At 40.7% G+C, this 26,299-nt stretch overlaps 1 protein-coding gene across 1 annotated transcript; it reads right to left on the reverse strand.

The window, feature by feature from the left end:
• Positions 1 to 218: 218 nt before the first annotated feature.
• LOC120888250 (tRNA-splicing endonuclease subunit Sen15-like) lies at positions 219 to 25,451 on the reverse strand. Its single transcript, XM_078038685.1, has 3 exons — positions 25,324 to 25,451; positions 4,115 to 4,230; positions 219 to 3,180 (listed from the first exon to the last, which is right to left on the reverse strand). Exons 1-3 carry the CDS (start codon positions 25,447 to 25,449, stop codon positions 3,144 to 3,146), a joined length of 279 nt encoding a protein of 92 aa, XP_077894811.1. The 5' UTR covers positions 25,450 to 25,451; the 3' UTR covers positions 219 to 3,143.
• Positions 25,452 to 26,299: the final 848 nt, after the last annotated feature.

A 26,299-nucleotide genomic window follows, 5' to 3' on the forward strand; every position in this document is an offset into this window, starting at 1 on the left:
CTATTCTCCTTTCCAAATTTTGCACTTATTTTCTGTGTTAAATATATGCTGCACTGACGATCAAAAAAATTGAAAAAAAGTTTAGTAGAAAACTTTTGGTCAACACATCATACACTGTGCTAAGTCAGAATAGTTTGTTCAGTTCACTAAGTTTATTAAAGGGAACACACTACACACACACACACACACACACACACACACACACACACACACACTCCCTTTTTTTCCCCTTTGATAACCAAAGAAGGAAACACTAGATAACTAAATTCATCTCTCAAAATTTTTAGCCCACTATAATAGTAATCCCAGCCCTCGACTGAAGTCAGCCAGTCTTTTGCTCCTCCTAGTCCTACTTGACAGGGCTTTTAAAAGTCTTTTCTACTCAGGCAGGACCTGAGATCCAGCTGGGTCAGCTGACCTGGAATCTGCAAACAGCAAGGCTTGCAGACTGTCTACCTTTGGGGACTGCGCGGAATTCTCTTTTAAGGGCCCCCAGCTGCTCTTTCCAGGCCAGTGGCTGACCCTTATTCTCAGCGAGTCCCTGACCTGGGTCAGCTTAGTTTTCTTTCAATAGTTGGCAAATTGCCTTAGCACCAGGGAAGAGACAGTGAACTAGATTGAGGAGGGAGGGATGGAGGAAAATGGGAAGGAAGGGACTTGAAGGATTAATGAGCTGATTTCCATAAAGGCTTTGACATCTTGGGATGAAAAGCAGCCTGTAAGAGCAGAAACCCAGTCCTTTACTTAGGCCACGTTGCCAGCTGGCCATTCATCACCCAAAATTCCCCAACAGCTCCATGGCTATTGCTCAAAGACCTCATATAAATCCTTATTAATCTTGCAAAGTCAAAATACCAAATACACGACAAAAGTCTTTATGTGCCCTCAATTTCAGAGTCAAAATTTAAAAATTGAATTGGTGATCCCCTGGCTCCAATGAATTTTTTAAAAATCTTTTCTGGGAATAAAAGGACAAATAAATGACACATCCACTAAAATTTTTGTACTTATTGGACTGAATGAACTGAGGCTGATTATCAAATAAATTTAGGAGGAAAAAGGTGTTGGTGCTAAAATTTAAACCAACATTTTCTTTTTGCCATAACATCATTTTTTCATAGCTTATATTAAAAAGATACAGAAAATCCTTAGTGGGCTCAAAAGAACATCATTCTTCTTTCATGTATAAATTTCAAGGGACATAAAGGAGCAGTGGAATTTGGAATACTCTGCGTTGTAACATCTTCATGGGAAAGGCAGGTGAAGGGAAGATGGGTCTGTTTTCAGAGGGGACCACTAGGACCTGAGTGGGTTAGCTGAGCATGGAGCTAAGTGGTGTAGACAAACACCTCCTGAAGCAAGACACCCTTAGGGACATGGAAGGCATGGGGCAGGCTGATGCTTCATCACTTGTCCCCAATTCTATAATTTCCTCTTCAGGATCATCAGGGTTATCCTGTCAATGGTGTAGACAATATAGAAAGACAGATACAAAGCTTTGGAATGCACTGTGCTTTGGCAGCATGTTTTCCTTCCAAACTCTATTCTAGTCTCTAAACACATCCTGACTAATACTGGTAAAAGTGAGTTGGGGAGCAAGAGGAAGCTGGTGTTAGGAACCATCCACAGACCACCCACCAAGTGGAAAGTTCACACTTGGATAATAGAGAGTTGACTGTACTGGAAACAGACTGTGGCTTTCCTGGATTCTGGGCAAGGAAGGTAGAAGCCCAGTGAACTGCAGTGATCCATGTCTTTATTTTCTAGGGCATGGAGAAAAATCAAGAGAAGGGTGGGGGACAGTGATGATGATGATGAGAAGCCCAATTGGAGAGTAATAATAGGGGCCACCGGGAAGGCTTATAAAGAAATTCCCCAGCTGAACAGGAAGCTGGGGTGACTTTGTGAGCCAATGGCTGGTGGGTCACTATGCCTTCTCCATCCCAGGCAACAAGAAAGGCTGGACTCAAGAAGCAGGTGGGCAATGACCTTCTATGAGACCCATGACAGAGTAGCAAGCTAAGGGGCCAGAAACTTCTTCACTATAGGACTTGAAAAACTGGAGAGTTTGGAGCTTGGGATAGTTCTGGCTGGAAGGAGGGTTTCAACAGGATAATTTCTGGAGAGCCCCAACTTCCTGATCCCCCCCGAAGGAGGATTTGACCTGATAATAGGTAACCAGCTGAGTACAAATATGACCACAAGTCCCTGTTCTTCCAGGAAATGTGTTCTGGGGGAGCTAAGAGTCCACTGAGGGCAAATAGGACAAGGCTGAGGGGAAGAGTTTATGGTTAGGCAATTTTTATCCTCTAAATAAAATGGAGAAAACAAAATTTAGATTAAAAATGAGAGATTCAACATAACTTTGTTGGCATTTTAGATGCTAGAGAATTTCCCCCATCAACATCCCTGTCCAAAGCTATTGCTGGTCAATCACTAAGGCCTGCTGTGTGGGATATCTGCCACTGGATCCCCTTCCCCAAGCTTCCTTAAGGAACTTTCACTGTGGCTTCTGCATGTTTCCTCAGCCTTATTCTGTACCACAGGGAGAGCTAATTTTCTTACACTTCTTCAAACCTACCCTGCCATTTCAAACTGCCATATTTCTGCTTATGCTATTACCTAAGTCTGGAATTCTCCTCCCTGCCTTGGCCATTTGGCAAAATTTTCTTTTCTTTTCTTTTCTTTTTTTTTTTGGTATTGGGGATTGAACCCAGGGGTGCTTAACCACTGAGCCACATCCCCAGCCCTTCCTTTATTTTTGATTTTGAGACAGGGCCTCACTAAGTTGCTTAAGCTGGCTTTGAACCTGCAATCTTCCTGCTTCAGCCTCTCAAGTCACTGGGATTACAAGGTAATGTCACAGTATGTGGCCAATTTGGCAGATATTCAAATCATCTCTTGATGGCTGGTTCAATGTCAGCCCTCCCTGCTTCCTCCTCTGGGCTACTCCTGTACCACATACATTTGTCACATAAAAATGTTGAATGAAAATCATCTACTTACATATCTCTTACCTCTGGTGGCCCTTAAAGCCAGAACGACTTTTCTCTGTGTATCCCCACCTCTCCTAAGACAAAAGTTGGCCTGGAGTCTTTGCTTAACAATATTTTCTTGGACCAAAATGATCTGTGGGCCTCATGTCACCCATTACTTGATTTGCCATATAAGGTGGGGGACCTAACGAAAGTAAAAAATAAGCACATTTTTAAAAAAAAATAAAGAAGAGAGGCTGCTCTCTCAGCAGACTGCAGCATGGAATGTGGTAAGGAAGTGTGTGGGTCTTCTCTGGACCCAGTCGCTGGGCACTTACTGTCCTACCAGTATCAGGTACACCAACATACATTTGAACACAGTGTTACAGACAACCCTTCCTGTATATTAAATGCAGAATTCTTTTTATTCCTTCATCTTTCACATACAAAAAGTTCTAAGTTCTAAAATAAATGAACAACAGCAAGGATGAAAAAAAAAGTAGCCCCCTTCTTTGCCTTGCAATGTCAAGCTATCCTAGTGCCCACCTGAAAATGGTGACTTCCCTCTCCTGTTCCTATCCTTGCCCTAGGATATCTCTCTGAGCCTCAGTGCTGCTTAAGTCTGACATCAATCCCACAGCTGTGAGCTGCCAGGGTACTTAAGAGTTTGTAGCACATGATTGAGAGAATCACTGTCTTTCACTGTTTATTTCTAACACAGGGCACATAAAAGGTATTAGCTACTTGGTGGGCAGTAAAAATCCATACTATGGGCCGGGGCTGTACTTCAGGGGCTGAGGCTGTAGCTCAGTGGTAGAGCGCTTGCCTCACATGTGTGAGGCATTGGGCTCGATCCTCAGCACCACATAAAAAATAAATAAATAAAGATATTAAAAAAAAACTACATAGACTTTTTTTTAAAAATCCATATTACATGCCCTCCTAGTAACTCAGCAATTTTAGAAAAATATTTTTCTTCTTTCTTTACTACAACCTAAAGTTCTACAAGGATACATACTCCAGTAAGTTTAGAAAAGTCATGCCAATGACTTTTAAAACTCTTCACAAGTAGATAATGGCAACTTTCGAATGTGCTGCTAACCCCAATAACTCCTTGCTAACGTGGGGTTTTAACATACCTCTTGGCCAGCCAGAATTTGGCTTTGGTACAAACAGTGATGTCAGTCAGCTCCTGAAGAAAGTCTGAACTCGTTCTGTGTTTGGAGTCCATGTAGGCTTTCAACAAATGAAAAACCTAAGCCGAGAGAGAGAAAAAGCAACATTCTGCTGTGAAAATGTATCTTTCCTAAATGCTCAGTTCTTCCCTTTAGGTTTCCTCCAAATACTTCCCTTGGAGAAAACAGACACCTGAAGAATGGGGTGCTGCTCTCTGCAGAAAAGCATGTGGATTTTGGAGGAGGGAGCAGTGGTGTCAAACCTGTGGCCTTGACCCATAGTTGTGCTCTGTGTGCCTCACACAATTCCAAAAATTGGGGACTATTCTGTGACCACACAAAAATTTATTATTAGAAACAATCTATCATTTATTTCAGCAAAGAAACACAAATATGTCAGTAATTTTACATGCAAATAAAATGTGCATTTTCAAGTCAGTCTTCCTATAGGAAAATAATTTTGAGTGTCCAAGCTGGTTTAACACTGTGGGTTCATCAGAATAGTTTTGACTAAAAGAGCAGGCACACCAATGCTTGCCTTGCAAATATTGAATAATGATATGTGGATTAAAATTATGTATATATATATATTTAGCAGATCTATCCTTAGGGGTCAGAAGTGGGGACAACAATGCAGATGTGTAACCCCCAGCCTTACATGACATTATACATTAGAATTAAACAGAGCAAAGCAGGTCCTGTTGTGCCTATATTTAGAATGATGGCCATATTCCAACAGATAAGTGACTAAGGCCAAGTGCAAGTGTGTGTGCTCAATTCACACTCAGCAATGACATCCATGAAGCTCTGAGAGGAGTACAAATCTGCAGGGAATGAAAGAGAATAAGGGGTGGGCAAGAGTTTTTGACCTTAGCTAGTGCCAAGGAGAAAGATACATGTCAGAGAAATCTTTGGTCTCAGCTCCCTTATCTAAATCCAGGGGAAGAGGTAGGTGGGTGGAGGAAAGCAAGAAGAGATAAATGCACCAAGAACTTTGAAGCCTATTTTAATGGTATTTGTTTTCTTTCCCTATTCAGATCCTTTGCTGAAGCTGCAGATAATTTTTTTAAGTAAACAGAATCAACTTTTTCTTCTTTCCCATCTGCCAACAAGGGGCTGGGCTCACGGTAGTAAAATAATTGAGAGTTCAATATGGAAAGAAGTAACAAGAAATGTGAGAGGCCAAGATGAAATAGATCAGGTCAGGAACAGCGGTACACCCCTATAACCCCAGGAACTAGGAAGGCTGAAATAGGAGGATCATAAGTTCAAGGCCAGATAGGGCAATTTAAGGAGACCCTATCTCAAAATAAAATAAAAGGGTCTAGGGATATAGCTCAAAGGTAGAATGCTCCTGGGTTCAATTCCCAGTCCCCCCCCCCCAGCCGCCAAAAAAACAAAAACAAAAACACAACAAACAAATAAAACCCCCCAGAGCTGTCAGAACCTTGCTGGGTGACCTGCCAGGTATTCTGGGGTCAGACATCTGCAATCACTACCAAGAAATACATGCTGAACACATTCTGTTTGGAGAATCAAAGTAAGTTTTGATTACTCTGCTATATGTTACTACTATTTTTTTTTTCTGAAACAGAAGTAACTGTATAGAATAATGCACACAGTCCCAGTGTGGAGACTGGAAATGCTTTCTCTAATAAAGGATCTGTTATTTCAGAAGCAACAGATCAAATGTTGCTCCCTCACCACACCCCCGCAGGGACCCAAACCACCCGGCCTGGAGTCTGCAGAAGTGGGTCTGGCTGGGGCTTCTGTTCTTATGTGGTAACTGCCAGAGGGAAAAATACCTCCCTCAGCCTCAATCCCCACTGTCCTGAAAGAGCTGGCACAGTCACTGGGCCTTGCTTTCTTTTCTCCACAGCTGCACAAAACCAACCACCAGGCTTTTCATGGTGTCACAGGATTGTAATTAATCATCAGACACCACAAAATACATGACTTTGGAATTTACTTGTAAAGAAAGCTGTGAGATTTTCAAATGCTTCTCATTTAGAAGCAATCACTTCAAAAATAACTCCTGATGAATGTTTATACTTAGTCCTATATTTGCTCACCTTGCTTGGCAAAAACAAGACTGTTTTTGAAACGCTTGGTAGCTCTGGTTTAGGAAAATCAGCCTACAGGCCCATCAGTTCTGTTACCCTGGGCACAAACCAGACAACAATTGTGATCCTGGTTATTCATCAGGAAGGGAAAGTGATCTGTTCCCATGGGTCAAATGAAGAGAGAGGTACACTTAGAAGAACTGGCAGAAAGAAGCAAGCAGAGTGACAGAGTAATATAAATGAAGCACAGAATCAGAGCAGTCACAGAGGAAATGAAGTAGAAAAGACAAGGAGGAGAAAAACAGAGGAAGGGGAGAGGGAAGAAAAGTTTTAAAAGCAAATGTATTAAGTAAGTTGGTGACTTTCAGATAATATTTTTTCTTTAAAAAAATCAATGAAAATATTTGAACACACAACCACCTTCACATGACATTTAGTGTTGGGTTCAAGGAAAAAGAGGCCATCTTTTGGTGTGAGGTCCAGGCAGACAGCCAGGCCTCTGGAACTGGGATCTACAGTGAGATCCAGGCATACTAGGCAGCTCCAACCTGAAAGGTCATTTGTCCACCAGCTCTTAAGGCTGCCAGAGGCAAGGCTACTCCTTCTCCTTTTACCTCTTGCCTATAGTTCTGATCCAGAAGAACTTCTGGGCTAAGAGCATGGTTGGGCCCAGGCCTGGGATAATTTGCAAACAGCCTGTATCCCACACTGTCCTGAACCAAGCACAGAAAATCCAAAGCTGCTAGACCCAAGGTGGAGGGTGATTAACTGAACACACATGAGAACTCTGAGAAGTTTGGTGGGGTTTCTTGTTGTTGTTTGGTGACACTGGGGACTGAACTTAAGGGGTGCTCTACCACTGAACTATATCCTCAGACCTTCTAAGTTTTACTTTGAAACAGCGTCTCACTAAGTTGCCCAGGCTGGCCTCCACCTTTTGCTCCTCCTGTCTCAGCCTTCTAAATTGCTGGTTTGCACAGCTGTATGACCATAACTTTCTCTTTTATTTTATATCTTTTTATTTATTTATTTATTTATTTTTGGTACCAGGGATTAAACCCAGAAGTGCTTATGCACTAAGCTACATTCCCAGACCTTTTTATTTTTTATTTTGAGACACAGTCTTGTTAAATTGCTTAGGGTCTCACCAAACTTGTTAAGGCTGACTTTAAACTTGTGATCCTCCTACCTCAGCCTCCTGAACCCCTGGGATTACAAGTGCATGCCACTGTGACAAAAAAGATTTTAAATGGTATCAAAATATTGGCATTGCCAACAGAAACAGTGAATCTTAACATAAACTATGGACTTTGGTTAATAATGATTATCAATATTGGTTCATTAGCTGTAACAGATATACCACTCTAATGAAGATATTAATAATAGGAGAAAACTGGTGTGTCCAGGGAGGAGAGGAATATATGGGAACTTCTAATACTATCAATTTGATTTTTTGATAAATCTAAAATTATTCTTGAAAATAGTCTAGTCATTAAAAAACATACATATTCATATAGCTTGGGGGACAGCAAGCATCCTGTGTGACAAGAGCACAGCCAGGGTGTGCAGAGGGTGGTGGGGTCAGACTGGGAAAGTACTTAAAGGTAACCTGCTGGGATGAGCATTGCCCTGTGGACAGCAGAGGCCTCTTCAGAGAGCACTTCAGTGGGGGAGCTGTGACCTGGAGAGGAAAAGTCAGTGGGCGGGGGAGGGGGGTAAGGTGTGGAGGGCCAGAACCACAGCAAGAGTCTAGACAAGAGATGGGCGCATTGAAAACAGGGCTCAAGGCCAACAGTCTGTGGGCTGAGGCTTTACTTGGCCCCTACAGTACTTTTAAACCAACATTTATGAATTGGGAGATCACATCGAAATCATCCTGATTCCCCAGTTCTTTTGGAAAGTCAAAAGATCTAGCTGTAGCTGGCCCACCTTCTTGCTGGCTGACAGTCACCTGGCTGTGGCTGAGCAAAGTGTGGACAGAGAGGGCCATGAGTTTATCCTCACTGCCCGTCTTGGCTCACTTAGCTACCTGGCCTGAGCAGGGCTCTCATTTTGCAACTTTCCCATCTCACCCACCCTATCTCAACTCCAGCAGCAATGGTTCAGAGGAAAGGATCCATTCTTCTGGGGGCTACAAAGTAGGGCTTGACAACTGCTGTGGACATGGAGCTGAGGGGCAGCTGGTGAACCAGGGGCATCTTTCAGGACCAGGTTCATAAGAGAATACACAACAGGTCTGAGAATGAGGGAGGGGACTTAAAGAGTCTGGCTGGGAACATCAAGGTTATGGCTGCTCTAATTAGGGCAAAACCAGGAATTCATCTGTGAGGAAAGAAAGCTCAATTAATAATCACATCAGAACAAACAGAGAAAAGATAGTTATTACCCCCCTAGCTACAGCATGCCCCTTGGAGAAGGGTGAGGGGTAGACTTAGAGTTGTCAGCAAAAAAGAGACCAAAAGTACAGAAGACCAACAGCACTTTCCATGACTATCACAGGCATGGGACGGTCAGCCCTGCCTTGGAGAGGGGTGGTCACTGAAGAAGCAGGAAATGCAGAAGAGGGCCAGAGAATGTGCTGGATTTCTTGCCCCTAAGACACAAGGCTCAATGAAACTCCATGTGGAGAACCTGGAAGTGGTTACCTTCTGTCCCCAACCCCACCCCAACTCTAAACAGAGAGGGCCAGGGGAGCCCCAGGCATCTGTACAAAGCTCAGGGTCCACTTGGGCAGCACAAAATCTTAAAAGCAACTCCAGAGAGCAAAATATAAGGCTCTCTGAATAAATGCCACAGGATTAAAAGGAGTCATGAGGCAGTTCCCTGAAAAAACTCACACTGCACCAGTAAAATATGTCTGGTTTATGCTGCTGGACTAAAATAGTGACTTGTGTTAGACAAGATCAAGGTGATATATTGCTGTTTGGGAATGCAATGCTGAGATGGGTTTTCCTCTTCACCAAGCATGGCTTCCAGGCAATTTTCCCCCTTATAAAATCAACAGCAGCTGAGCTCCAGAAACCAGCAGGATCCAGCAATAATAGGACAGTGAGACAGGCCATGAAAAAGGCTAATGCCAGTAAGAAAAGAGATTCTCATTTCAAAGGCTAGATCTCTATGGAGTGAATGAACTGGAACCATTAGCAATCCCAAACTCTTCGAGATCAACCAGTACCTCCACTTTTGGAACTGTATTTTCTTAAAATCAAATTCAATCTTTTCCTTTTGCAGCATGCAGACTGTGAGTGCGTACTTTTGACCCTATCACATTTAGCCAAGTATAAAAGTCCTGTCTCTGCCTTTCTGCCTCTTCTCTCTGCTTTGCTCTAATCCCCCAGCTAAGTCAGTGCTGCATTTTTCCAAGCTCAGTGTTTACACAGGGTTTTATTTCGGCTGGTAAAACATCTGTATTTTTTCAGGGACTTAAATAAATGATCTATGCCGGGAATGTACAGTATAGGGTGATGTCAGGCCCCCTTTTTTTCTCGACTCACTGGGCAGAACAGGCAAACATTGTTTCAGCCTGTAGTTGGGAAGGTGAATATTTATCCTATCAACTTAATTCATACAAACAGAACTAAAGGCAGGCAGGCAGGCAGAAGTATTTTATGGCTGTAAGTGAGATTGCAAGCTGGAAGTGGGGGGAGGCTGAAGGAGGGTCTAAACTTTCTAATTCACAGAAACATGCCTAATCACATAACTGCTGGGAAACGGATACAGCAAAAGTCATTTAAAAGGCAGATCTGTGCTTGCATGTGTGTGTGGAGGAGATGGGAAAGCAAGAGAGAAAAAAGTTGTCTAACCTATATATCATTTCTAATCATGTCAAGGTGGGTTAGGATTTGCTTTCTGCTTCAGGCATATCAATCAAATCCCGGCCCAACTGTGTTTTCTCAGGAGCACCCCTCTTGCTACAGACTTCCAAATTCAGGGCAATGCTTGCAAGGCATATGTACCTGCCTATGTCACAAGAACGGAGAGCTCAATGTCCTATTTTTTATTGACAGACCAACTATTACCAGTCTTGAGGGTCAGTGTGGGCTACAGACAGAACCTTAAGAAACTGGAGCCCCTTGGTCCAGTTATTCCCTAGAAGAATGACTTAGTGGGCATGTGCCACTCACACTCACCCACCGACTGAACCCTTCGCCAGAGGGCAGGCCAGGAAGCATTTCAAGTGGTTGCTCCCTGTCTACCAGATGAGACCACATCCTTAGGAAGGTCTTGGTAAGTTCCAAAAAGGTGACTTCACTATATTATGTTGATGCTACCAGGAAGAGGACACTAATTACAAAGTGTAATTACTTCCTACCTAACTCTGGCTGGGGGAAGAGAATTGTAGGAAATAGGCCATAAATATCTTTAAGGACTATAATGTACAAAAATACCATCTCTGTGAGAACTGAGCAAATCATTTTGTGTCTCAAATCTACCCCTCCTTTCCAGAACATTCCCACAGTCCTGTTCAGAATCCAAAAGACCTTGTACCTAGATGATGAGAACAACCTAATCTGGCAGGTCTCTCCCTCTTACACAGATTTCACACACAGCTGTCAGAAGTTCTAAAGCCAAGCTCAGAGGTATCACTCCCAAGTTCAAAATCTGTTAATGACTTTCAATCTTCTTAAGAACATACTGGGAATTGAAGATTCAACTAACCTTTCTGGTTTCACTTCCTGTACATTCTCTATTGCATAAAACCTGTTCTATGACCACAGGAGATGATTCCCCATTCCTGACAACCTATCATCTTTATAGAGTGAGTGAGTATATATTTATCTTGGATCATCTCTGGCCTGATGTTTCAATTTTTCAACACAATCAGGAGTCTTGTCACCCAGCAGTAGTGTCAAAGGCCCCTACACTGACATAAAATTGGTTCTAACCAAAGAATTTCTAATTTCACTTATGAGAAACTATGTATAAAAAATTAAGTTATATTTATTTGCAAAATAAGGCTCTGTTTAGATTCCTTAGGAGAACCCTTTTCTATACTGGCTAATTTAACTTTTCTGTCTATCTGGATCTTCAACTATTGAGATTCCTTAAAGATAGTACTGAGATCTGTAAGGAACTCTTTGATGTAGCAAACTTATTAATTAATGAAAAATAACAATTTGTTCAGTCAAAACACAAATCAGAGCTGGGTGCCATGGCTCACGTCTATAATCCCAGTAGCTTGGGAAGCTGAGGTAGGCAGATTTCAAATTCAAAGCCAGCCTCAGCAATAGCGAGGTGCTAAGCAGCTCAGTGAGACCCTGTCCCCAAATAACATACAAAAAAGGGCTGGGGATATGGTTCAGTGGTCAAGTTCCCTGGGTTCAATCCTCAGTTCCCACTCCCCCCAAAAAACAAACAACAGCAATGCAGGAGGGGGTAAGTGGATAGAAGAATAAATGAAAGGAAATTAGTCAATAATTGATCACTGTTGAAGCTGAGTGATGGATACACTGGGATTAATTATATTACTTGTATACATTTAAAGTTTTCTACAATATGAAGTTTAAAATATTCAGAGAGGGAAGAAAAGAAAAAACAGTAAAATGTATGTAAGATACAAAGATGAAATTAGTAAAGAGCTATGATCTTGTGAAGGAAATAAGAAATGTGCATAAATAACTGAAGTTTAAGTGGAAAAAATATAAGTGCTATAAGATAGAAAATACAAGGTCCAGAGATAAACTTGCTGGAAATTCTGCATATAGAAATAGAATACATAATAAAAATGACATTCAGGCTGTAGAGAAAAGACGGATTCATTCAAGAAAAAAATACTAAAACAACCAACCAGTCCTTTGAGAAATAATATAATTGGAAAACTACCTAAAGCCTTGTACTGAGGTAAATTCCAGATAGATAGAAAAAAAAGAGTCCAATGTAAAAAAAGAAAGTATAAAAATGCTAGAGAAAAAATGTTTTATAATCTTCAGGTAAAAAGGGTTTTTATGAAGAAGCTGGGTGTGGTGGCACACCTCTGTAATTCCAGCTACTGGGGAGGCTGAGGCAGGAGGATCACAAGTTCAAGGGCATTGTCAGCAATTTAGAAGACCTTATCTTAAAATACAATATAAAAAGGGCTGGGGAGTGGCTCAGAGGTAGAGCAGCACTAGATTCAATCCATAGCACTCCACACAGACACACAAAAGCAGAAGCCATGATGGATACAAAGGATGTATGGATGTGTAAAAAGCACTGAGAACTTCTGCATACCAAAATCTACTGTGAATATTCAAGAGTGAAGATAAAAACTGGGGGAAATATTTGCTGATTCCTTATCAATAACAAAAATAAAGTTAAATACGGCAGGGATTCCAAGAGTTTTTCAGTTCATAGCCCGTTCAGTACCTCAATAATATTTTAATGGTGCTCTCTTGGCCAAAGGAAATACCTAATAGTTTCATTAAGTAGGTATATCCAAACAACCCAATAAGTATTTATGCCCTTACAAAGTAATGGTTGTTTAAAAAAGTGACACATAAAAGTTAAAAGAACGTATGTGTATCACTTCATTCTTAAATAACCACAATACTTAACTCATGGGACCCGTGTGCCTATTGGATATTTCATAACTGCCCAAGCCTTAGAATCATTAGACTGTACCACTTTAATTTCTGTTCCATGTTGATTTCTCATGGCTCTTGCTTTTTATCACAGTAACTATCAAATACTCAGTTTTACTACTATCAAAAGGAATGTAGTATAATTTAGAGTTGTTAACTCTAAATTACTTCAAGTCAGTCATTCACATATCATCTGACAGATGGCAAGTGTCACTGTGCTTCTCCCCCAAATTTAAAATTTGGCATACACTTTGGGAACTGCAAGTATTTAGCAAATAAAATAAACAAACAATTCACAGATGAAATATAAATAGCCAATAAACATGAGAAAATGTTTCATTATTGTTTAAAGAAGTACAACAATGTTTTTTTTTCAACTCATAAATTTGGCACAGAATCTTTTTTTATTGAATGGGTAAGATCCAATTAATATCTGGATAAGAAAATAAATACTCATTCATCATTGGTGGGAATATAAATAGGCACTACCTCTTTGGAGGGTAACCAGCAGAGCCATGTTGTTGCATACACAATGTGTCCCCCATGTTACTGGGGCAAAGCAGCAATCTAGAGGTCTAGCAGTTGCCATCAGAATGGAAAACACATACTTTCTTCAATCTTGCAAAATCTACTTCTAGGAGTTTATTTGCAGACATCCTTCCATGGGCGGACTAAGATACAGATGCTCAAGGATAACCTTCAGCAACACTGGTTGTACCAGGAAAGTTTAGAAATGACCAATACAAAACCAGATGAAAACAATCATGGGATATTCCTACAAGTGGAGCCAAACTATATAGCCATTCAAAAGAAGTGTTGGAGATATATATGGACAGAACTGGAAATATCCCCAAATCATACTTTTCTTTTTTTGGGTTGTGGAGGAGGAAATGTGCTGGGGATTGAACCCAGGGTTGTTTTACTACTAAGCTGCATCTCCAGCCCTTTTTAATTCTTTTATTTTGAGATAGGATCTTGCTAAGTTTCTGAGCATCTTGCTAAGTTGCTGAAATTGGCCTCAAACTTTCAATCCTCCTGCCTTTACCCTCCTCAATTGCTGGGATTACAGGCATGTTACACCATATCAGCTCCAAATCACACTTTTAAGTGAAAAGACAGGCTGTAAGGCACTGTGATCTCATTTTTATTAATAGTGGGGGGTGGGATTCTTATATTCAATGTTTCATATTTTTGTAATTTAGAAAGCTTTTACAGTAAGAAAATACATTACTTTAAAATCTTTTCCTTTGAAAGAATTATACTCATTTTATTTGTAAAAACAGTAATCTGTGTACATTTCCTTCAGCTTATTCCAACAGTGGTACCTTATATTAGTTTATATCAAAATTAGAAAATGAACAGAAACATTACTGTCAACTAGGCTATGTATCTTATTCAGTTTTCACCATTTTTTTACACGCATTGTGGCAGGGGATAATTTTATACAGTGTATGGATTTGTGTAAGTTCTACCACAATCAAGATACAATGTGGTCCTATCATCACAAAGGAAGAGTATATTACTTTTGGAACCAGAAACATTCATATATTTCTTAACTCCATTGTTAGAGTGAAAATCCACATACTAATTATTGGGACAGGTGTCTATGTGGTATTTTCACCAAAAGATGGAATTTTCAAAGCATCAGTACAACGAAGATCTCATGATATCGCCAAGGCATCTCCCTGGTGTCCTCCTCTGACATCTAAGTTGCAGCCCTGTGGCCCTGGAAGGGCAGATCAGAGGAGAAGACCATTGAGGGGAGAGAAGGCTGCCCCTGGTGTGAACATGCAGCAGCATTCTCAAAAGTGGCAGTGAGATTTTCAGCGAACAAGGTCCAAGGACATGTAAATCTATTAAATTAATTTGCACTTTCCAGAATTTAAGGCAGCTCTAAAATTTGTCTTGTAAAGAGTTTTAATTATGGAAATTAGATGAGCATTCAGCATCTGGTCTTCAGGCTGGTAACTCACATTATCCGAGCTGTCCAGAGAAAGGGTTTGGGGCAAAAACATTTAAAAACCAGGGCCTGGACTGTGGCAGCCATGGAGTCTGAGGGTTTCCTGTGTACCGTGGTAATGAACAGACTCCTCTTTTTGAAAAATGAGGATGAATTTTTTTTCTTTTACTCTTTCGGTTGCAGCTTATTTCAAGGGTCATCAAAGTAAACAAAAGGAAAAGACTGTGAATCTTTAAAAGTCAAAAAGTGACAACTGTTTATAAAGTGTTTATATTTTCAAATGGAGGAAGGAAAAAAATTATCCCTCTAAGCCCTGAGAGACAGGACGGGGGTGGCCACTCCACCCCCCTCCCTGCAGTTTGTTTGTTCATTTGCCACTCAACACCTTCAGCAGCCAGGCCCAGGAACATCTGCTGTGTCCATTTTGTGTGGAATTATAAGTCTACTGGATGGCTGGGGTTTGTGGAATAAACCCTTCTGTGTCTCAAGTGAAGGCCTCTTGTAGCCCTTTTATTAATAACTGAACCTCCCATAATCCTGCTGAGCTATGTGACATCCAACATCCCACAGACAAGTAGCAGTAAGGTCTTTCCAAATCCTGAGCTCCGCTTCCTAAGAGAGTATCACTGTTCAGAGAAGGCAACTCTATAAGATCTAAACGAAGCAAAGGGCCAGTGAAATCAATCCTATGAGCCTCCTTTGATCCCTAAGAGTATTCAAAACCTCTTGATTCAGGAGTGTTCTTAGGTGAGCTGACAATGAACTCTGAGCAGTCATCATAAATGAGCTTCTAACTGAACTTTGTAACTGTTACTAGGCAAACTTCTTGATAACAAACCTCACATGGTATTAAAATAATCACCTAAAAGATACCTTTTACATCAGCATGCTAAGCGAATTAACCAAAGTACAATTCTCAGTCTACAGCAAAGACTTCATATCATTTCTCCTCGTCCATTAGGGCTCAGCTCCCCAACTCCCTCTGCAAAGTTCCAGGTCATGGCAATCTTTCCACCCTCTCATCCCACAGTATTTATTATCTGAACCACTCATTTGGCACATAAGAAATGTTGCTTTGATTGCTATTTATCTTTTTAAGTAAACCATGCTGTTTTATCTCCTTACATAACCTTGCCGGAATGCAAAAGTTTGTTGATTTGATTTTAAATTTAAGGCAATTACCTTGCGGGCTGAGATAAACAATACTTGCAAGGCAATAGTTAACTCCATAGTGAAAGTAAACAATGAAACTCCTTGCAAATGGGCTGGTGAACAAGGTAAGATGCCCAATGAATGCAAGTCTTAAGACTGGATATGCTTGTGATAGACCATCTGCCTGTTCCTCCTCACCTACTGACAGGCCATGGGATTTGTGTGAATTCATCATCTCCCAAACTCATTTGAGGAAACTCAGAATCTTTCCTCTAAATCTGCTCCATCGAAAACACTGATGCCGGGGCTGGGATTGTGGCTCAAGCGGTAGCGCGCTCTCCTGTCATGCGTGCGGCCCGGGTTCGATCCTCAGCACCACATACCAACAAAGATGTTGTGTCTGCCGAGAACTAAAAAATAAAAATATTAAAAATTCAAAAAAAAAAAAAAGAAAACACTGATGCCTCTATGAAACCATTCTCCCTGGAACTATTATTTGTTGGACGCACAGCTGAGTGAAACAATGACGTCACTACCCACCCACCATGCTATGAACATTTTTGGACTTTCCTTTTTCACTATATTGCTGGAAGGTTCTGAGAACCAGGTTTTTAAAGTTCAAAACTTTGATGGATTTTCCCTTTAACAATGCCCCCCACTCCCGGGACTGACAGCAGTGGGACAAGAGGACGTTCTTGGTTTCCACCAGACTCATACTGATAAACTTCAGTCTTTAAGTCAGTAACTGTACCTCTGGGGGATATCTGGCAATGTCTAGAACATTCCTGAGAGTCACAACTGAAAGTGGGAACTACCAGCACATAGTAGAGGTCAAAAATTCTGCTCAACGCTCTACAAGGCACGATACAACATTTCAGAACAAAGAATTATCCAGCCCAAACTGTCACAAGCACTGAGGCGAGGAGCCCAGGACAACTGTCAGGTCACATGCTTTGTAACCAAGAGTAGGCTAGTGACCTTAGAAAATTACTTAAACCTTTCGGAGCCTTCATTTTCTCACTTATAAAATGGAGCTAATAAGACAACTCATCTAACAAGGATGCTGTGAAGTGCTTTGTAATTACTCTTTAAGAAATTTGTCTACCATGTTAATGGATGGTATGCTCTATGTGGGCAATTTGCAGCATCTCTCTCTGTGTTAGCATCTCTCCTCACTCCTTCTAGCCATCTCTTGACACTGCTCTTTTAGAATCTTTCCTATGCCTCTGAGTTCCTACTCTTCTTGTTTTTTTTTTCTTTCCTTTTTTAGTGGCATGTTCCTTAGCAGCACTTACTTTCTTAGTGGTCTCTGATGATTTTTACAGAGACTATGCTTTTTGGCTAATCATCTTACCACACTTCCCAACAATGACAGGTGTATGGCAAAGACAAATAATTATTATCCCTTGGGTGCTTTAAGAAGTATAGTCCTTATTACCAAGTTTGCCCTTTTTGCCTTAAAGCTAAATTTTCAGTGTTTGTGGTTTACACCTAAGAGTTGTGCCGTTAGATGTCTCAAAAGAATAATTTGGTGATTCTTGAAGGTATTAGCTTTGTTAGTTATGACCCTCTAGAGGTTTATCCTTAATAGTCTCCCAACTGCACATGTTCTATAAATTCCCATCTTCAGAGGTACAGTTTTGAGCTCCTTTGTGTTGCTTTGAGAGGCACACTCTTTTAAAACAGGTGAAGTAATGTAAGCACATTCTTGTTTTCCTAAGTATTTCCCAAGTGACCCAAATCAGGTAACACTTTAACAAATGCTTCAGCTTCCACTTAGGTCATTTTCTGTGTGAATCTGTCCAGTTTGCCCTTGCTTTATTCAAAGGAAGCCAAGTGTCTTTCCTATGTATATTAGTCTCAAAGAATGGATAGTTGGATATTTATAAAATGAATTTAGGCTTATGATCACACATTATAGTGTTATTTTTAAGGTGTATGAATATGTATGCATGAACCATGTCTCCACAAAAGGAAGAATCCTGGTTATCATGAAAAAGTTGTTCACTCAAGAAACCTCTTAAGTGGTAGGAGAAAGAGAGAGGGATTTCTAACCTGATCCCGAGGGATGCCTTCAACTTCAGTGGTCAGTGAGCTACTTTATCATCGGGAAAAGAAATGTACAGCAGCTGAGCATTATGAGGAAATGAGCAAGGTGCCCACCAACAAGGGAGTCTTGGTTCATAAATTTGTGGACTAGGTACGTTTACCCTTCTAGAGAGAAGCATCTCTGAGGTTGAGGGAGGTTGGTTTTCATCAGGAGGATACCTTTTCCTCATAGTCAAGTAAGCTTTTAATGTAATACAATAGACTTGAAGGCCCAGCAGAGCTACTAAACTGACTTCTTGGGTTGGGGATGTAGCTCAGTAGTAGAATACTTACTTAACATACACAAGATCCTAGGTTCAATTCTCAGTACCAAAAACCCCCACAAGAATAAAAACCCTGACTTCTCTGAGCTCAACTCTAGTAGCCTAAGCAGAGTTTACATATTCAGCAGTACTCACATTTGGGGCTGGAAGATGCTTTGCTGTGGGTGTTGTTCTGTGTATTGTAGGATTGAGAACCATTGCACTAAGCACTCTAGCCTGTATGCACCCACACATCACAGCCACTTTGGGAAGGTGGCATTTAGTACAGTTTCTGTCCTTATGAAGCACTAATTCACTCTGCAAGTATCTGTTGACATTTGCTTGCATGCCTTCTAAGCAGAATGAAGAACAAGTATTGAGGCCCAGGAGCAAGAAAAAGCCTGGGGATTAGAGAAAGGCCTATGGGATTAGGGTTGAATAAAAGGAAGAAAGCAGAAAGGGGTGAGACTGGAGACATGAGCTGGATCAGGTCTTTTTGGTGCTTATAAACTATTGTAAGAAAGATGATTTTAAGTGTGATGATAAATGACAAAAGGATTTTATGCAGGGAATTAAGTTAATCTCACCTGTTTTAAAAAGGCCCTTCTGTTCTATATAGAAAATAGGTTAGAAGGGAGAAAGAACAAGCAGTGAGGTCAGATTCGAGGCAAATGCAACTGTCTGAGGAAAAAGTGAGCACTGGAAAAGAACAGCAGTGTGGAGGTTGAGAGGAGAGAAGTACAGATACTGGTAGATGAGAAACCACACTAGAGAAAAGGGAGAGATCAAAACGTGATCTTGAGAGGCTGGGTGAATGGTAGTGCTATTTACTGAGGACCAGAAGATCAGTGGAGGGCCAGGTTTGTGGCTGGGCCAGGGGTAGAGTTAGATTACATTTGCCTCCTGACCTGGAGGTGCAAGGAAGATAATCTTATGAATTTATGGTTTATTTAAGGAAACAGCATACATCCTACATGGAAAGGAGGGTCTACAGCCAGTGACCAAGGTAAATATTATATACAGTTAAAATCAGCACTGAATCATATTCAGGACAGCCAGAAACACTAAAGAGATAGTATAGTCCTAATCTCCATCTCCGGTTAACTCCAGGGCACATACTTACTGAGAGAGAAGGGAATATTTAAAATGCTAATCCTTTTCTCCCTTTTATTTCTTAATTTAGTGCAGACTGAACTAATTAAATATGTTCTATGCAACCCCAATAAATGCAAAATGAGATTAATTTCACTTAAGATGTAAAAAATACCAGCAAGCAAAAATTACTGTCCAACAAGTTGAACACAAAACCTCAGGGATTTCAGTTAGTGAAAGTTCTGAGGAAGGTGAGTGAAGACGGAAAGCTCACTACCTAAAGGTCATGGAACTTTATTAGGAAAAAGTTACAGACAAGAGAGGACCTAAAATTACATTCACAATATTAGTAATTTCCCTTTGTGACCACTGAATCTCCAATCTCCAACTACTTCTCCAGATCTTCAAACAATTTAAGTGAAAAATGTAGGAGGTTTGATTGTTTCAATAGGATTGAGATATGAAGGTAGGGCAGAGAGGGGTTGGAATCCACAACACAGTACCAGAGGACAACTGGGAAAGCAAAAGTTTATATATAATACTTCCTAATATTGGAAGAATTAGAGGCCAAGAAACAAACCACCAGGATTTCAGTGAAGTTACCATTTAAGTAAAACAGGAAATTAAGATTCCCTACGTTTCTATGGACAACAGTATGATGATTCCTAAAAAATTTTAAACAGGATTACCACATGATATAGCAGTACAGTTTTTGGGAATATATCCAAAAGAACTGAAAACAGGATCTTGAGAGATAGCTGTACACCCATGTTCATAGCAGCAATGTTCACGAGAGTCAAAATGTAGAAGCAACCCAAATGTCCCGTGACAGATGAACAAAACGTGGCACAAACATTCAAAGGAATATTATTCATCCTGAAAAAGGAAGAAAATCCTAACACATGGTACAACACAGATGAACTCTGAGAATATTATGTAATATTAAGTAAGACAGTCACAAAAGGACACTCTATGACTTCATTTACACAAGATATTCAAGAGTAGTCCAGCTCCAAGGCATAGAAGGTAGAATGGTGAGTGTCTGTGGCTGAGGGCAGGGAGAAATAGGGAATTTTTTTTTTAATTTTTTCCCTAGCTGTAGATAGACACAATATCTTTATTTTTACTTATTTATTTCTATATGGTGCTGAGGATCGAACCCAGGGCTTCACACATATGAGGCAAGCACTCCACCACTGAGCCACAACCCCAGCCCAGGGAATTGTTTAATGTGTGCAGAGCTTCAGTTTTGCAGGATGAAAAAATTATGGAGATTGGCTACATAATAATAATATATGATTGCCTTTTCTATTTTTATGAAGAATATCACTGAGATTTTAATAGGAATTGCATTAAATCTGTATAACATTTTGGTAATATGGCCATTTTGACAATATTAATTCTGCCTATCCAGAAGCATGGGAGATTCTACATAGAAATCATGAAATTTATTTGGAAAAATAAGAGATCCATAATAGCTAAAGCAATCCTTAGCAAGAAAAGTGGAGTGAGAGGCATCACAATACCAGACCTTAAACTATGCTACAGAGCTACAGTAACAAAACAGCATGGTACTGGCACCAAAATAGACTTGTAGACCAATGGTGCAGAATAGAGGACATAAAGATAAACTCACCAAAATATGGTTATCTCATACTAGACAAGGGTGCTAAAAACATTCACTCAAGAAAATATACCCTATTCAACAAATAGTGCTAGCAAAACTGGAAATCCATATGTAGTAAAATGAAATTAAACCTCTATCTCTCACCTTGCACAAAAATCAACTCAAAGTGGATCAAAGACTTAGGCACTAGAACAGAGACCCTGCGCCTAACAGAAGAAAAAATAAGCCCAATTCTTCACCATGTCAGCCTAGGATCTGACTTCCTTAACAAGACTCCTAAAGCATAAGAAGTAAAATCAGAATCAATAAATAAGATGGATTCAAATTGAAAAGCTTCTTTTCAGCAAAGGAAACAATAATATGAAGTGAGAGCTTACAGATTAGGAGAAAATCTTTACCACATGCACTTTTGATAAAGCATCAATCTCTAGGATATATAAATAACTCAAAAAACTTAACACCAAAAAAACAAATAACCTTAAGGAACTGAACAGACACTTTATAGAAGAAGAAATACAACTGATCAACAATGTACGAAAAAGTTTTCAGCATCTCTAGCATTTAGAGAAATGAAAGTCAAAACTACTGATTTCAGTCTCACTCCTGTCAGAATGGCAATCATCAAGAACATAGGCAACAAGGGGTTGGGGTTGTGGCTTAGTGGTAGAGTGCTTGCCTTGCATGTGTGAGGCACTGGGTTTAATCCTCAGCACCACATAAATAAATAAATAAATAAATAAATAAATAAATAAATAAGAATACAGGCAACAATAAATGTTGGTGAGGATGTGGAGAAAAAGGTACACTCAGGAACTGCAAATCGGTGCAATCACTATTGAAAGCAGTATGGAGATTCATCAGAAAACTGGTAATGGAACTACCAAAGACTGAATGTATTCTCTAATATGAGGATGCTAATTCACAATAAGGTGGGGGGCACTAGGGAAGAATAGCGTTACCTTAGACTAGGTAGAGGAAAGTGATGGGATGGGGAGGGGAAGTGGGGCTAGGAAATATAGTAGAATGAAACAGACATTACTACTGCAATATGGTTCTGCAACATGTACACAGAAAAAATGAAGTTATATCATCTATGTATGATATATCAAAGTGCATAAATGCATTCTACTGTCATGTATAACTAATTAAAACAAAAATATTTAAAAAAAATAATATCAATATACTTAACTCTACTGAACCGTTAACCAAAAAATGGCTAAGATGGTAATTTTTTTGTAATATGTACTTTATCACAATTAAACATTCAGAAAGATTTTTTTTTGGTACCAGAAGTGTCCAGGGGTGCTTAACCACTGCACTGAGCCATATCCCCAGTCCATTTATTTTTTTATTTGTTTGTTTTGAGATGGGTTTCACTAAGTTTCTTAGGGCTTTGTGTAGTTACTGAGGATGGCTTTGAACTTGTGATCCTCCTGCACAGCCCCCCAAGTTGCTGGGATTATAGGCATGCACCACTGTGCCTGGTCATTTATAAAATTTAAAAAACATTCCCTAGGGACTGGAGTTGTAGATCAGTGGTAGAGCACTTACCTCACAAGTATGAGGTACTGGGTTTGATCCTAGCACCACATAAAACCAAATAAAGGCATTAAGTCCTTAATGCCTTTAAAAAAATTCCCTATGATTTGATATTATAATACTGTATTTGATATTCTTTCTGAGATGTGTTTGGATTCTGTTTATAGAATTCATCTATTAAAAAGTCTATGGATGAACTACACATTTACTTTAGATTAACCAACTGATACTTTGTTCCTGAGTTAAAGACTCTTAGAAGCCCATTTTGATTTTTTTCAATCCCTTACTAAAGAGAAAGAGTGAGAGGAAAGTTGAGAGAGAAAGGGGGGTGGAGAGGACAACAAGTATAAGGTGCGGATTAAAAAAGAGGCAAGCTAGAACTATAACATCTATAACAAGAGGCAAGCTGGAACTATGCAGTAACGGAGGGAGGAATAATTCTCAAGTGATTCTGAGACACTGGAATATCTGCATGGATGGAGAAGGCCTGCTCTATTGCTTTTCTAAAATCCATTGTTTCCAACCTCTCTACTACTATATTGGGGGCATGGCATAGAGCAAATCTTCAGAAAAGTTTTACTGAAAAGAAAAGGAAAGGTCTCCATTGCAGACTTTAGAAGATGTGGTAGAGACTCTTATGATCAGTATGTCACCTGCATCATGTTAGGGAGATACAAAAGTTTATTTTTACATCACACACTTGTGCTGAACCGTCAACTTTTCTTGCCATACAAAATCTGTCTTCTCTCCGCTCCCAGCTAAGAGCCTTCTCAACCTGTTCAGCCCCCTGCCTCCATCATCGCCATCAGCACCACTTGTTACACAATTGGTAACTTCTCTCCATTGTCTTATGTTGAAGTCTGCTCAAAATTTTACAACTCAACTCACCACCTCCACTCAATATCAAGGCATTTTTTCTGCTCTTCTTTATCCTCCCAACAGTCATGCAACCTAACATCGTAGGTCAGAAAACCTTGGGCTCCAATCCTCTTACTTTCTTTTCTACCTCTCCACCCTTTCTCTCTCAAGAGTAGGGAATTATCTAATTACTGAATTTTAAAGAAGCAAAATTCTGCTTCTTTCAGAATTGCTAGTGGGCAAAAGAACATTTTTTAGGGACTTAACCCTGCGGGAGAAGCTGGAAATTATCAATACACATTAGGGACCAGGTATATAAGCAGACTAATGTAAGGTAAGACAAAAGGAGACTCCACATGCAGGCATATGTGAAGTTACCTTCTCCCATCTGCTTCATGATAAATACATAGGTATAGGAAAAGAAGGGTGTTGAGCTGTCTGCCCCAAACATCAAATGTATTTGAAAGTGACACTGAAAATGTGATTTGGGGAGAGGTTGCAAGATCTTTGTGGCCAAGCCAAAAGTGTGAATTTTATCCATAAACAAACACTGAGGATTTCTAAGAAGGAGAATAATATAATAAAAAGAGTGTATGCCCAAGGATGATGAACCTGATAATATTTTACTTGATTCACTGAAGTCATTTTATTAAGTAATTTTCAAACTGAATTTTTTAAAAGACAGAACTGTAAAGACACTCATTATTATTCCTTTTTAAAAAAATCAGTTTACTCCTTCAAGAAGAAAAATCAAAAGAAAGATTTGATGATCAGGGTCTATATAGTTATTAGCTTCAAAGAGAAAAAATCCTCAAATATGAAAATTGTCTGAAAGCAACATCAAATCCAGATTAAAAAAACTCTGTTACATTAAATACTTATATAGTGCTTTCTACATGTCAATGATTTACAAAAAATTACTAACACTACGAGGTAAGTACCAATATGCCAGCTTTTTAGGTAAAGGAACTGAGGCATAATGAAATTAAGCAAAGAAACTTTGACATAATAAGATCAAGCAACTCAGACCAAGGTGGGAACAAAACTAAGATTCCCACTGAGGGGGTCTGCATTTGAGTTCATTCTCCTAACCACTATGCTGCTATCCTTGCTATTGTTTTTCTTTTTATGGCACTGAGCAACATTTCCATGTTATTGTTTCTTTCCTGGGAGGCTGAAAAGAGAGACAGAAGACAAATTCGGGCAAGATAAAAAAAAAATCACTCTTTTCAGACTTCTATCTTCATAATTTTCCTTTTCTTGACTGTTTCCAGACAATTATCTGTGAATTACAGCTTTCAAATAGAAGAGAGCCAGTCTACTGTACCAGTTCAGTCCCTAAGATTCCTACAAAATTCACATATCCATTCACTGTCTATTCAGGAATTGGGACAATATTGGTATAAGGCAGCAATTCCCCAAGCAGAAGCAAGATAGGTGCTATCTTTATCTTCATTGCTGCTAATCATCTTGAGCAAGAACTTCCTCAAAGTTTTCCAAGAGATCTAAAAAACTGGTTATTGGCAACTGTGCAGAATCAAGGTGCACACCCCAGGTCCGAGGCTAAGTGTAAATGTGACTGCCTAAACGTTATCACTGGGGGTCCTAGATCTCATCCACGGCCCACACTCCGACTTGCACGGTCCCTGGGAACCAGCTAAGACACGAAAGACGCTCTCTCTGGATAGCAAAACGGACAAGAGTGGAGTGCTCATGAGGGTCTCCAGACTGGGAAGGGAGGGGTCCCATATAGGGTCCAGTTTAAGAATGGCTTGGTGCGGGGCTGGAGTTGCTGGGAGAGGTGTCATCCAGGGTTCTACTAATTTAAACAACAAACGAGCCTTCGCTCGGCCGGTGCGCTTTGGTCCCGCTCGCTAGGCCAGCCGGCCTACTAGAACTCGAGCGCTGCCCGAGAGTTCCGCCCGCCTCAGGGACCAGAACTGGCGCCCTGCCCCTCTAGCGCCTCCTAACCTTCGGGTGGGTGCTCATCCAGGCGTCCGCCAGAGTCCACCTGTGAGCGCCGCCGCCATCGCGAACGCCGCCCGAGTCCAGACCACTACAGCCCGGGGTCGGCTCAGAATCGCCACTCTCCTCCATGCCCGCCCACGCGGCGCTCCCGTGGTGCACCACGACCCAGGCCCGACCAGAAGCAGGGGGGCGCGCGTCAGGGTTCCGCCTCCCACCCACCTCCCCCGGCGCCTGCACAGAAGGACGCCGGAAAGTTGGGTCGGTCACTCCCTCTGACCAGGTAGCAGCACCTGTGCGAATTCGAATCTGGGCTACCGTGGCGTGAAGGAGTTTCAAGAGTACCGTGAGCCCAGAAGCTCTTAACCCTCCTTCAGCCTGTGCGCTTTGTTGCTCTCTGGAAAAAGTGGGGGACGCTTAAATCCTCTTTGAGTTCTCCTTTGGGGGTGTGTGTGTGTGCTCATTCAGTGTCCTTGTCATAGAAATGTAAGCAGAGCCGTAAGTTTAGGGCAGACATACCTTTCAAGGTAAGTAGCACAGATGTTTATGGATGGTCAGAAGTCAGCATAAGCACGAGACCTGGAGGCCATGGACGAGCAGTTTCCACCAGCATTGAGGACATTATAAACATCTTTATGGATTTACCGAATGAAATAGGGGGACCTTTGGAGGCAGGATCACTCTAATGTGTTGAGAATGGACTGTAGCAGGCAAGAACAGAAGCAGGGAGTAGTTAGGAGGTCATCACATTAACCAGGACAAGAAAGGATTAACAAAAAATCCCCGGCAGGATAGAAATTCTGCTTCCAAACATGAGAGACTAAGAAGCTGCTGCTGAAACTGACAGGTAAGGATTTTAATGTGACTCTTGTAACTATCCTCAATGAAGTAAAACAAAACATGTTTTCAGCAGATGAAAATCACACGAGGAACAAAATCTCAGCGGAGGGGCGGGGGAAGGACTTTTAAAAATCAAATGGAC

Source organism: Ictidomys tridecemlineatus, chromosome 2, assembly GCF_052094955.1.
Source record: "Ictidomys tridecemlineatus isolate mIctTri1 chromosome 2, mIctTri1.hap1, whole genome shotgun sequence".
NCBI classification, from domain to species: Eukaryota; Metazoa; Chordata; class Mammalia; order Rodentia; family Sciuridae; genus Ictidomys; species Ictidomys tridecemlineatus.